Source organism: Triturus cristatus, chromosome 11 (assembly GCF_964204655.1).
Source record: "Triturus cristatus chromosome 11, aTriCri1.1, whole genome shotgun sequence".
Lineage (NCBI taxonomy): Eukaryota > Metazoa > Chordata > Amphibia > Caudata > Salamandridae > Triturus > Triturus cristatus.
The window spans coordinates 1,101,984,840-1,101,997,565 of record NC_140594.1 but is presented as its reverse complement, the minus strand read 5'-3'; the positions used below and the strand labels follow the sequence as shown (position 1 = coordinate 1,101,997,565).

The window sequence follows — 12,726 nt, the reverse complement described above, 5'->3', positions numbered from 1 at the left end:
CTGATAGTAGTGGATACAATGTATCCAACTAGAAATCAAGGACTGCGTCAGCCGACTCCGGGTCCCCAATGCAACAAGTGAATTCCTCCAGGCCCAGTTTGCAGGCCATCATGATGTGAATGTGTGGTATCTTTATATGAGTGGTGGAATGCAGAATGTGTGGTGAAGAAGGTTCCAGTGGTGTTGATGGATGGATTGTGGAATGTTGGAAGGTCATTTGGGGCTGGGACACTGGTGGACCTGGAGCCATAGCTGTGAATAGATCCTGGATTATGGAATAATCCAACTTCTTCTTAAAACGGTTGTCCTGCGCTTTATTTAGCGGGTGGGATTGTCAAGTGACAAGGAGTTGTGTTTAGATTTACTAGGTTGATTCCCCCAGAATCGGTAAAAAGGATGTTGGTGAAGATGGTGCATGAGGGTCATCAGGGAATTTCTGGATAAAAAGAGCTTTTGAGAACAGATTATTGGGGCCCACAATGAATAGAGAAGTAGAGAGAGAGGTGAGGGAGTGTAAAGAGTGCTGTCTGAGTGACAGGGTAGGTAAAACAAGGGATCAAGGCATGATAGTGAGGATGTTGCCTAAGAAAGCGTGGAATGAAGTGAAGTTAGATATTTTAGGACCTCTGAATGACAAGGGGCTAATGTATTATTGCTTTACTGGATCGTTATTACAGGTGGCCGGAACTGATGGTTGTGAATGAAGTCACTTCACAGAAGGTGATAGACTTTTTATATCAGGTGTTTGCAAGAGAAGGGCTGTCTGAATCAGTGTGTCCAGTTTGTTTAAAGAGAAATGCAGGAGTTTTTACACAGAAGAGGGATTATACACAAAAAATGTGCATTTTATTAACCAGAAATCAATGGCACAGTGGAAAGGATTAGTTGCACCATTGAGAAGGCTATATAATTAGTAAGAAGTTCTGGGAAGGAGGGGATGTCTGAACATTTGAAGTGGTTGGAAGTTTATAGGGTGACACCACAAGGTACTAAGTGAAAGACTCCTTTTGAATTATTAAAAAGGAGGAGAGCCAATTCTGTGTTGTCACCAGCATGGGTCAATCACTGTACTGGAGTGAATGGGAAGGATAAGGATGGTGGATGGATGGAAAAGGTGATAGAGAGGAAAATAAAGACAGTGAAGTGGAAAGCTGAGAACCCCATGATGGTAAACATTGGAAACATTGCTAGGGTGGAAGCTCCTGTCACACATAGTTTTTTTTTCTCCAAAATTCAGTTATCCCAATTTGGCCAGCTTCTTTGGAGACCAGTATGCCCTATGGAGTGTGAACAGATGGTTCCTCTTAAGATAGGCAGCTTTGACCACATTCCAAAGAGTGCGCATTGATACTGAAAGGTTTGTCCGAAGTGCGAGTCTGATGATGCGGATGATCTGCACATATTTTGGCAGTGTCCTTCTATCCAGGGCTTCTGGCAAGACATAGGTAAGACTGTCTCGGAGGTTCTGGGACGAGAGATTAAGGTAAGCTTAAGTCTGGTTATATTTGGGGTCCTACAAGAGGAGGGTATTAGTTATAACTTGTCTAATTCACAGGCTTCTCTTTTATTTGTGTTGGTCCTTCTAGCTAGGCGTGAAATTTGCCTAAAATGGATTATACCACAATCGCCAGTAGTATTAGATTGGGTGGTTTCGGTTAGGCACATTTATAATTTAGATATGGCTAGCTCATCAAGAAAAAGATGCAAAATATGGAGGAATAGGGTTGATTGGGAGAATATGGTTTGATAAAACTTATTTTGCTACTTGACTTCTCACACATAAAAGTCCAATGATTATTAAATAAGTGAGTGAGGAGTCAGTGCATCTGTTTTGTGGTGGTAAAAGGTATGCACCCGCTACACTTATCACTATTCTCCATCAGAATCTTGGCAACTGGTTTTGTTGGATCCCCGGGGGGCCTAGTAACCTGAAGGTATCAACACATATGTACGGGAACCCTTGAATAAACCCTTGGTTTGCTTAAAGATTTCTCACTTATTTATGTTAAATGAGGACATAAAAAAAAATTACAGTTATCCGATGAAAGTAATCAAAATGTGTCTGCTTTCGAGGAACTAAAGAGGTGGGGAGTTTCAGAACTGTCCCCCAAACTTAGGCCTCAGTAGCCTGCAGAACGTGGATGCAACCAGTGTGTCTCTGACCTCTGCCTTCCGCCTGCATCAGAGTGGATGCACGTGAGACAGGGTGTCAAGGTCTGAGGCTGTTGTTGTCCCACTCAGTGGGCCTACCTCTGACAGTATGTCAGTAAAGCCTCCAGAAACATCGTGTCTCCAAACCCTGAACAGTGAGTAAGAATGATGCCAGGATGGAAGCATGCTGAAGGTAATGGCAGTTTTGCACAGTCTCGAACAGTGCACGAGACCTGTCTGTTTGTACTCTACTGGTCCTGTAGATTTCTAGTGCTCGCTGTACCTTTAGCTGCTTTACTTGGAGGCACATGATATAAGGAAAGTATTTGTGCTGCAGTATATTTCGGGTGAAAGCACTAGGACCGGCTAAACCTGAAATAAACATTGAGAAGTCTACAAAAGACTGAGCTAAGGGTTACTCACACAGGTTTACATAAACATGGTTTGATAAAATGGAGTGGTTTACTGCCAGCAATTCTAAAAATGCCTTGCTGTGTTTCCCCTGCTTGTTCTTTAGGGGTGAAGTTAGCTGAACTAGAACAGGGCTTACTGACCTAAAACATCTGGCGGAAAACCAAGAGACACAATTCCAGTGATTCCCACTTGATCAATGTAGTAAAGTTATCTTTGTTTGGAAAATCAAATATTGCACTGCAGATAAATGAAGCCTACTGCAAAGAAGTAATCAATCGTAACAAGGAGGTTCACAAGAACTGTTATATATTATCAAAATTAATTGACTGTGTGAAATGTTGTGGAGTCTTTGAATTGGCATTGGAGGGTCACAATGAAATGGAAGACTTTCTGGATATAATGATTAAAGTAACAGAGAGGCATTTGGATGAGGAATTATACACAAAATCCACAACAAGAATACCCTGTTACATTACTCTAGCTATAACCCTAAATCACAAAAGGACAATATACCCTTTGTGCAGTTACTCCATCTCCGGAGGAACTGCTCCTCTTTGAATGAATTTTATTAACATACGGACAGCTTAAAGAAGAAACTAAGGGAGAGAAGGTATCTGAAGAAACGTATAAACCACTCCAAGAACCTCTTCTTCTATACCACTGAGTGTTCTACTGGAAAGTTGAACAATGAGTGCTGTCCTTATCTGTAATATCTTTAGCTACTGGTCCTTGTGTATGCTTGAGGGTGCTGGTTTCTCCTAGATTGAGTCCCCCAGGGCTGCCCTCTCCCTCTGTTTGACTAATTTCTCTGGTCTCTCCTCTCTCTTTGTTCTAAAAAAATATTATATTAATTACTAGAAGTTTGAGCTACATGTTCCACTCTACTCTGGCCTTCCTCCTCGCTGCTGGAACCAGAAGACGCAGAGTAGGTCACATCTTTGGGCCTCCTCGGAAATGGGAATCTTCCACATGGCTGTCTCTCCCATCCCTGTTCCTGCTTCTCCATATAGTAGTCCTTGTTGAGGTATGGGTATGTCACTTCATAACTGAACCTATTTATATCCTTCTGTAATTTCCTGGTTTTCTTATTAATTAAGTATTCCCGATATCCATTCATATTTTGATTTATTTCCTCCAGTTTCCTTTTTGCCTCATCTAAGGCAGTGCCTTCTCTGAGACTCGATTCAAGTTCCTCAATCACTTGTCCTTCTACTATGAAAACTTCCTGAACCGTTTCTATAATCAGCAGCATCCAGTCTCGGTTGAGCAATAAGGACATCTAAAACTAATGCACCCTAGGTCGATCACTTTGTGGCGGAGGGGCATATTGCCAATGCATTTAGGTGGTTTGTCCTAGAAAAAATCCAATGTAGGAGAAGAGGAGGTAGTGTACAGGCACATAGGAAGATGAGAGAACAGTTGTACATGGTGAGGTTTGAAGCATTACACGAGGCCTTAACAACAGGGAGGACAGGGACTGGTAAAATATGGAACCCGTTTGTAATAATAGAAGGGGAGTGTATCCTTCACTAATCGGTGGACTGAAAGAAATATGGAACACAAATGGTAGGGATGCATACCATTCACCGAGCTAGGAGTGGAGAAAGCCAATTTGCATGCATAGTCCGGAAGTCGGTTCGGTCCTATAGCGGCAGTAATAACCTAGTGGAAAGTGATAATAAAGCTCAACACAAGTAACCATATTGAGTACTGTGAGTAGGGGTTATTTGACTTTCCTCAAAATATAACCCTCATTCAAAACAAGAAGCCAGATAGAGGATGTAGAAGCATTGATTGGAGTGGAGTGGGGTTTTGTTTGACACTCCAAGATGGCCCACATGCCCGTTCTATTGATTCTGACATATACGCAAGACAATGTTGAGCTGAGGGGGGTGCAGCTTTTTATAACCGTGAAACATGGTCCACGTTCCTTTTGGAAGAAAGTGCTGCAACCCTGACCAGGGTATGAGGTGAGAACTGCCAGGTGTATTTAGCTGTAATATTTAATGCCGGAGTTAAGCGAAGGGGTCCAAGAAGATGAGAGAATCTCTGAAAGAGGGGGCCTAGTTAGAGGACATGAGGTCTCTGACACTGGGTGTGGGGTGGTCTCTACCAACAGGAGCCTTCCTGACCCCCATAGTAATACTAACAGGGACTCGTATAACACTATAGACGACCACCGTGAGCCCTGTTATGGTTTAAAATGAGGTTAAAAAATCAGGAGTGCAGATAAAAGTGAGAGAACTTAGGCCTCTAATGATTTTATCACCCTATGCTTATCAATAGAGGGGGCTCATGGGATGTTTCCTATATACGATAGTAGGATAGTATTGGTACAGCAGAGGACTTTAATACAGGCCTCCTTTGCTTTTCAGAAAAAGAAGTAGACGTCTCCCACGTATCAATTTGGGTGTCTCATAAAATTCATTTTGAAACAAATTGGGGTAACGTGCCCGTTTTTTTGAAAAAAGTGGCTGCCGGAAGTAAGGAAAGACTCGGGCTGGTGGCTCAGCTCTTCCGGGGCTGCCGGTCCGGGCCGCTGCTGGTTTACTCCGAGGACCCAATGACTTGGCCCTCCTTCCGGCGGTCTCAGTCAATCTAGTGTATGATTTGTACATGTTTTGCACTTGTTAGATGATTTAATACTTACAGGATGAGCTGTTGTTCAATACTCCTGGAAGAAGAGGAAATCTCACACCTCTCAACTTGTCAAGGCTCTATATAGCAAAACACACAAGATGATGGACGGAATGTTGCACATTGGCAAAACATTCACCCCCAGTCACAGATCTGGGTTTAATCCATTGTTATTTTGCTCACCACGCTACCCCAGTTCAGACATGGCCATATGCAAATCAGTCTTGACCCTGTGCCTCATGGGAACAGTCCAGCCCGAACTGCCAAGCCATGTCTTCCCTGGACCGGAATCAAGCATCCTAGACCGGTTTCGGGGTTTCACCCCTCTTAAGCCAGGATTGCTTGACTCAAGTGGCGTAGTGAGCACGGGACCCACGTCTGGGCATACCCTTCCCACATAGGGCGAACAGCAAAACACACAAGAGGATGGATGGAATGTTGCACATTGGCAAAACATTCACCCCCAGTCACAGATCTGGGTTTAATCCATCGTTATTTTGCTCACCACGCCACCCCAGTTCAGACATGGCCTGGCTGAAGAGGGGTGAAACCCCGAAACCGGTCCTAGGATGCTTGTTTCCAGTCCAGGGAGGACCTGGCTTGGCAGTTCGGCCTGGACTGTTCCCATGAGGCAGAGGGTCAAGACTGATTTGCATATGGCTGGGTTCAAACTGGAATGGCATGGTGAGCAAAAAAAGGATGGATTTAGGCCCAGATCTCTGTATTGGTGTGAATGTATGACTTTGTTCTGCATTCTATCCATCAACTGTTGTTTTTGCAAGGTTCTATATAGAACCTAAACCTTGAAGGCAATTCATTACACAAGAATTTCATTTTCGAGGAATGTGGTAAAAGAACGGAGCACTTTTTGAAGCCCAATATGGTACAGTGAAAGCCAAACTCTCCAAGTAGGTTGCAGTTGTGACCCCTGTTACAGTACCGCATCCCAATCTTCTTCTGTTGTCTCCAAGATGTCCTTGCTAAGTGGTTCCATGGCTGCGCCCGAGAACAGATAGTCAATTCCGCCATATTTGTCTAAGGCCTGCACCAAAAACAAAATCAGAAAAAAGGAAATTTAACTACGTGCTGTTGATTCATTAAATACCGTCAAATATTTTATCATCTTAGTATCAAATACTGCTCACATTTGACTCCCCTTACTGCGAACATGTCTTTCTCAAGAAACTCATTAGATTGCTCAAACAACCATCTGGATTCAAATACACACAGAGATGAAAAATCTGAACAAAGATAATATCAGCTCCCTTATAGCTAATAGGAACACTAATACTAGAAAAAAATATAGAAATTGGTGGCCTGTCTAATCTTCATACCCCAGATAAATCTGAATTCCTCAAAACTATTACAAGAGCACAAAATCCACAATATTCAAACACTGGTGCTCACGAAATAGAAATTTCAGCAAAATGAGGGTGACAAAATAGTTTGTCTTGTTTCACGGGGTCCAGCAACTCTAAGCCTTAAGGCACCCTACTCCAGATACCATATATAACAGTCACAAATCCCTCACAAGCTTTTCTCAGCACTGTAAAACACACAACATAGCAGAAAAACAGATCATGACAAATATGACTTTTATGAGGGCTAGTTGGTGGTTGTATTCAAAAGCCTACCCTATCTGGCCCTACTTAAGAAAACATTTCAATGTTTCAAAACAAGAAATCAGGTGCATGGGGTATTGTTAAATGTTGGTGAAGAGCAGTGACGAGGGCCAATTGAGAAATGAATGTAAATAAATATTGGTGTAATGTGCCATAAAAGAAGTAATCAAATAACCCATTCCGATTTTGAAAACGCTAAGTATTAGAATCTTGCTACAGTTTCCTTTCATAAAGCAGTTTATAGGAGGATAGATCAGAGACATTAATAAGCAGCCAATGGCTCATAAATGACAGTGTCTGGCTCAATACCCCATGAAACATGCACTATGTCAGTCATCATGGCACTCATATAGTAGAAATAAGTCAATATTTTATCAAATCTATTTATCTACAATTGCTCCACTATTGAATTACAAAAAAGTGAAAACAGATACATTAATTTAAAGTACAACAACACTTGAAGGTCTGAGTTTAATAAATCCAAATGTAATCTACATATTTTACATGCCTTATACATATATATATATATATACATATATACACACCTTCCATGCACTTATGCATCTTTATATTTATTATTTTGCTTCTAATTCAGCATATCCAATGCACTACGCCTATATCTCACCCCATAACTCTTGCAAGATATCCTCTACCTCCACTCTCACTCATCTCAAACCTCATTCTACTACTACAATGCACTACCCCATTTCTCACCCTATACCGCTCTCAATATATACTCTACCTCAACTCTCTGACTCATCCCAAACCCCATATCACTACTATGATCCCCAAAATAACCCTTTCTAGACTCTTCCCTACCGTACCTATCCGTTCATCATATCATACCTCTTTTACTATTCAGATCTCCCAAACAAGCCTTTCTAAACCCTTCCCTCTGACTCTTCCCCCTCCACCTCCCCTTTACTCATCCCAAGCCCACTCCTATCGCTATGAACTCCACAAAAATAGGAATTCTAGACCCTTCACTCTTCTATCCCTCTACTATTCCTTTTCAATCCAAATAACAGACTAAAATGTCCACCACTCAAATTAATTTCATATTTCCCTATACTAATTCCCCACTAATCCTGTTTGGGTTCCAGAGTAGCGTGCTACCCACCAAACAGCGCTTAACATCTCATCAGGGGTAGCAAACATTATATAAATGCAAACTCTTCCCTCTTACATCCCTCCACTTTCCTTTTCAATCCAATCAACAGACTAACATGTCCACCGCTCAAATTAAATTAATATTTCCCAAGACTAATTCACACTAATCCTTTTTTGGTTCCAGAGTAGCATGCTACTCGCCCAAAAAGCGCTTCAACACCTCGTCAGGGGTAGCAAGCGCTATAAAAATGCTAACTTTTTCCCTCTTTTATCCCTCCACTATCCTTCTCAATCCAAATAACAGACTAACATATCCACTGCTCAAAGTAATTTCATATTTCACTATACTAATTCACCACTAATCCATTATGGGTTCTGGAGTAGCATGCTACTCACTGAAAAAGCGCTTCGATGCCTAGTCAGGGGTAGTAAGCACAATATAAATGCAATTACAATACAATACAATATAGCCATTTATCCACCAATTAACCCATTCCTACGTTCACCACTCGCACATCTACAGTAAAAAACACATTCAGAAATTCACCAAAAATGTGCAATATAATAGAAAAGAGGTGATATTCTACTGGATAAACAAGGCAGATGTGCTTTGATATTAAGAATAAATACAAATTAAACATATAGGTGAGCAGCCATTTTAAAATTGCATATGTGTATTGTGATAAATTAAATCACTAATCCAATGATAATTTGCTTCGGAATGTGACTATCAACGTGAAATGGTAAAACACTGACACAATATATATTATGAAGATGGCTGCCTGGTTTAGAATTAGTGGCCAGGAAGGAAAATGGTGCACTGAAGATGAAATAAGCAATAAACAAGGAGCCCATTAGAATTGTCTATACAGCTGCTGAGTGCTCCAAAATGTAAAAAAAAAGATAGAAAAATGAAGGAAAGAAACAATAGGGGCGTATAAAAGGAGAAAACAAAAACCTAATGTGACTGGCACACAAGCCCTGGCACTGGAGCACACTTACTTAAATGCCATTAGTCAGAGGGCAATAGAACCAATTGGTGGTTAGCTAAAGTTGACTTTATTTATTATTTATTTATAGGTTTAATATAGCACTACCTAGACCGGAAGGTATCAGAGCACTTTACATAAAATGAAAATAAAATAGGTTTACATACAATGCAAGATATATAGGTTCAATTACAAGAATAAATAGAGACAAAGAGAGTCGTTAGGCAATTAGGGAGGTTACAGTATGCGAACAATTAGAACAGCATGAGTTAAAGGAGTACCTGACATATTAGACAGCTGAAACAATCAAACAACCAACTGCCACAAAGAGTCATAGGGAGAGTGAGCAATTGGAACACAATTCAGTTATCGTGTGTGTCAAATTATTTGTTGAGGAGAAGGTGTTTCAGGTCCCTTTTGAAGCAGGAGAAGAAGGTATTGCATCGGAGATCTCTGGGGAGTGAGTTCCAAATCCTAGCTGCATTTCCAGGAAAATAACTAGTTATGGTGGATTTCCTTTTCAGTGTGGGAGGTATGAGAAGAAGTGTGTTGGAGTTTCTCAGAGTTCTCGTTCTTTCTGCTTTCGTAAGTTTGTTGTCTGGATAGTTGGGGATATGTGTGTGAAGGGCTTTGTATGTGATGCAAGCTGTCTTGTAAATACATCTTCCTTTGATGGGAAGCCAGTTGAGGCTCTTGAGGACTGGTGTGATGTGCTCAAACTCTTTAACACCTGTTAGGAGCCGGGCCGCCATGTTTAAAACTGATCTTGGGGTGGTGGGGAGGAGGTGAATTTCTGGCGTCCCAGTGATAATTGCGTTCAGTTTAGAGAGGACTAGTGATTGTACTACCATCTTGAAATCATCGGTGAGAATGAATGGTTTAAATTTCTTGAGGCGTTTTAGTGTGTACAGTGCTCCTTTAGCTGCGTTTTTGATGTGATCCTTCATTGACATGTTTTTGTCCAGAGTGATGCCTAGGGACCTTATGGAGTTGGACAGAGTGAGGGGGGATTTAGGGTACCCAGTTTGAACCAGTCTTGGATTGGTAGAGGGTTATTTTAAGGGGAGAACAGAATTAGTTCAGTTTTGTTGGGGTTCAACTTTAAGTGGTTGGTATTAAACCAAGTTTGTATCTTGATTAGTGTGGCGTTGAGATGTAGGATGTCACTGGGTGATTTGATTTTGTAGTAGAGTTGAGTGTCATCTGCATATAGGTTATATTTGACCACTGCTTGCATCAAGATGATTGTAAGGGGTTCCATGAAGCGATTGATAAGGGAAGGGGAGAGAATTGGGACTTGGGGGACACCAAGAGTAACTAGTGTGGGTTTGGAGACAGGAGTTGATTTTAATTTGTTGCGATCAGTGTTGCAGGTAAGATATGAACCATTTTAGGATGTGCCATTAATACCAGAGTGAATCTTAAGTGTCTCAAGTAATGCTGGGTGATTTATGGTATCAAATAGGATAAGTAGGATAAGTAGGCATGCGTCACCTTTGTCTAAGGATCTGTGGATGTCTGCTGAGATATTGAGCATGGCAGTTTCTGCTAAATGATTTATCTAAAGAGTAGTGAATTCATGGGTGGACTACTACAAATGTAATTTTTATTAATTTTCAGATACCTCCCTAAATATCCACATAACACATATTATGTAAATGGTTGGTCCTGAGGAAGGTGGATCAAAATCACTCAAACCACCGAACAGTGCGTCGACCTGTTGATTTGGAATCCCAACTTACAACACTACAATGGCAATTGCTTGAACTTTTCTACCCGTTGTTACCACCTGTGTATGTAGTTCCAGTTGGGAAGGTTATGTATGAGAGGTGAATGTGAAGTGGCTGGGGGTACAATTATAGATATGTATCTCGCAAGTCTTTAAATGTTCGTACAGTTGGCAATTTGTTTTTTTCAAACAAAGACAAACATTTTATGTATTAAAATGTGTGAGAATTATGCATTTGCATTAATGATCAACATGTGGTTATTAAAAATGTTTTTAATGTTATATAATAAAATAAGAAGAAAAAAATTGAAACATTTAAAAAAAAATTACGATAATACAAAGATCAGCATGTTTATGTCTCTTCACATGCAGTGAGTTTAGTGGTGGTTAGCCCATAGAGGTTTTTCAAGCCTACAAAGAAGTAATAACGGTCGCAAGGGAGCTATTCTGTTTAATTTAGTTTCTGTGCTACAGCATTGACTAAATCCTGATTGGAAGGTGTCATGGAGGTTGAATTCCCATATATGTTGGTTAAGTTGTTGTAGGATGCACTTCTCCATAGTTTTGGCTAGGAACGGAAGGTTGGAGATAGGTCTGAGGTTGTTGAGATCATTAGGGTCTGCCCCTGGTTTTTTTAGTATGGATGTGAGTTGTCCTAGTTGGAGGGAGTCAGGTACACAGCAAGAGAAATGTATTGATGATTTTTGTCCCGAACGGGGCAATGATGTGGTTAAAAGTTTGTACTATTGTGGATGGGAGGGGATCCGTAGAGTGGGACGTAGGTTTTAAGTGCGCAATTATATTGAAGACTTCATTTTCAGCTATGGGTTTGAAGTCAGACCAATAGGCCTTGTTTTTCAGTTGAGTGAGATGATTTGAAGAGCTCCTTGGTTCTATTCTTAGCACGCCAAGGTGGTTACGAAAGAAAGAGGGTTTGTCTAAGAAAAAATGCTTTTTATATGAAAGCCATGCGGTTCTTAGTAGTGCTAGGTGCATTGTCGAGGGGTTCTGTCTCCATATCCTTTCTGCCTGTATGAGTTGTCACCTCTCATTGTTAAGATCTGAGTTGAACCAAGATTTAGATTGGATTGATCTTGATTGTTTTCGTTTGAGCAGTGGCACTTGGTTGAGAACTTCTGTCATCATTGTATTATAGTGGACAGTGAGGTCTGAGTGAGAGTGTGACGCGGTAGTTGGGCCCAAATCCCAGATTCCAATTCAGTTATTGGGACTTGTTTGATGTTCCTAGTCCAGTGCTTAGGTTTATCTGCTAAGGCTTAGTGGGATCGGAGGAGGATATTGCTATTAAACAGTATGAGATGGTGGCCGGACCAGTCAATGGGTGAGATGGATCTAAGTGAGACAAGCTCATTATTAGTGATCATCGCATCTAGTGTGGAGCTTTTAATATGTGTCGGTCCTTTGCAGAGTTGTTTAAGGTAATCTATTTCAAGAAGGTTTGTGAGGTTCCAGACTATGGAGTCTTCTGAGTTGTTCCAGTGAATATTGAAATTGCCCAAAAACACATCCTTTGTCAGTTAAGGAGAACCGCGTTACTAGCTCAGTAAGCTCTTCTGCGAAGAGGGCGTGATCACCAGGAGAGTGGTAGATGGTGTGTAGTTTGATAAGAGAGGAGCCTTTGACTGCAAGTTCAACTCCTAGGTATTCAAAAGTCAGGTATTCTGCATTTTTTTAAATGGAAAGGTGTATTCCTTCTTTGTGAATGATAGCTAGTCCACCACCTGTTCTTTTTGGTCTGTCATGCCTAATGGTGGTGTAACCAGGTGGTGTAAGCAGGTTTAGGATGGGGTGGAGTGGTCATTAAGCCAGGATTCGGTGAGGAAAGCAATATCTATTTCTTCACCGAGTATAGCTTCAGCGATATCTCTAGCGTGTTGAACTGCTGATCTACAGTTGAGGAGCATGCATGATAGAGGGCAAAGATTATTGTTAGTGGAATGTAGTGTTTGAATGGTGGTGTATTGAGCAGGAGGTCTGGGTGAGTAAATAATTCTATGGATTCTGTTTGTGCCCATTATTACTGGGATTATGGAGGGAGGCTTTTTAACCCTAT

At 41.1% G+C, this 12,726-nt stretch overlaps 1 protein-coding gene across 1 annotated transcript in view; it reads right to left on the bottom strand.

The window, feature by feature from the left end:
• LOC146786073 (dehydrogenase/reductase SDR family member 4-like) overlaps positions 1-12,726 on the bottom strand; it is a 94,317-nt gene that overhangs the window by 51,920 nt on the left and 29,671 nt on the right. The window contains exon 4 of the mRNA XM_085635504.1: positions 6,143-6,244. Coding sequence (XP_085491630.1) covers positions 6,143-6,244 — 102 coding nt within the window. The remainder of the gene's footprint in view (positions 1-6,142; positions 6,245-12,726) is intronic.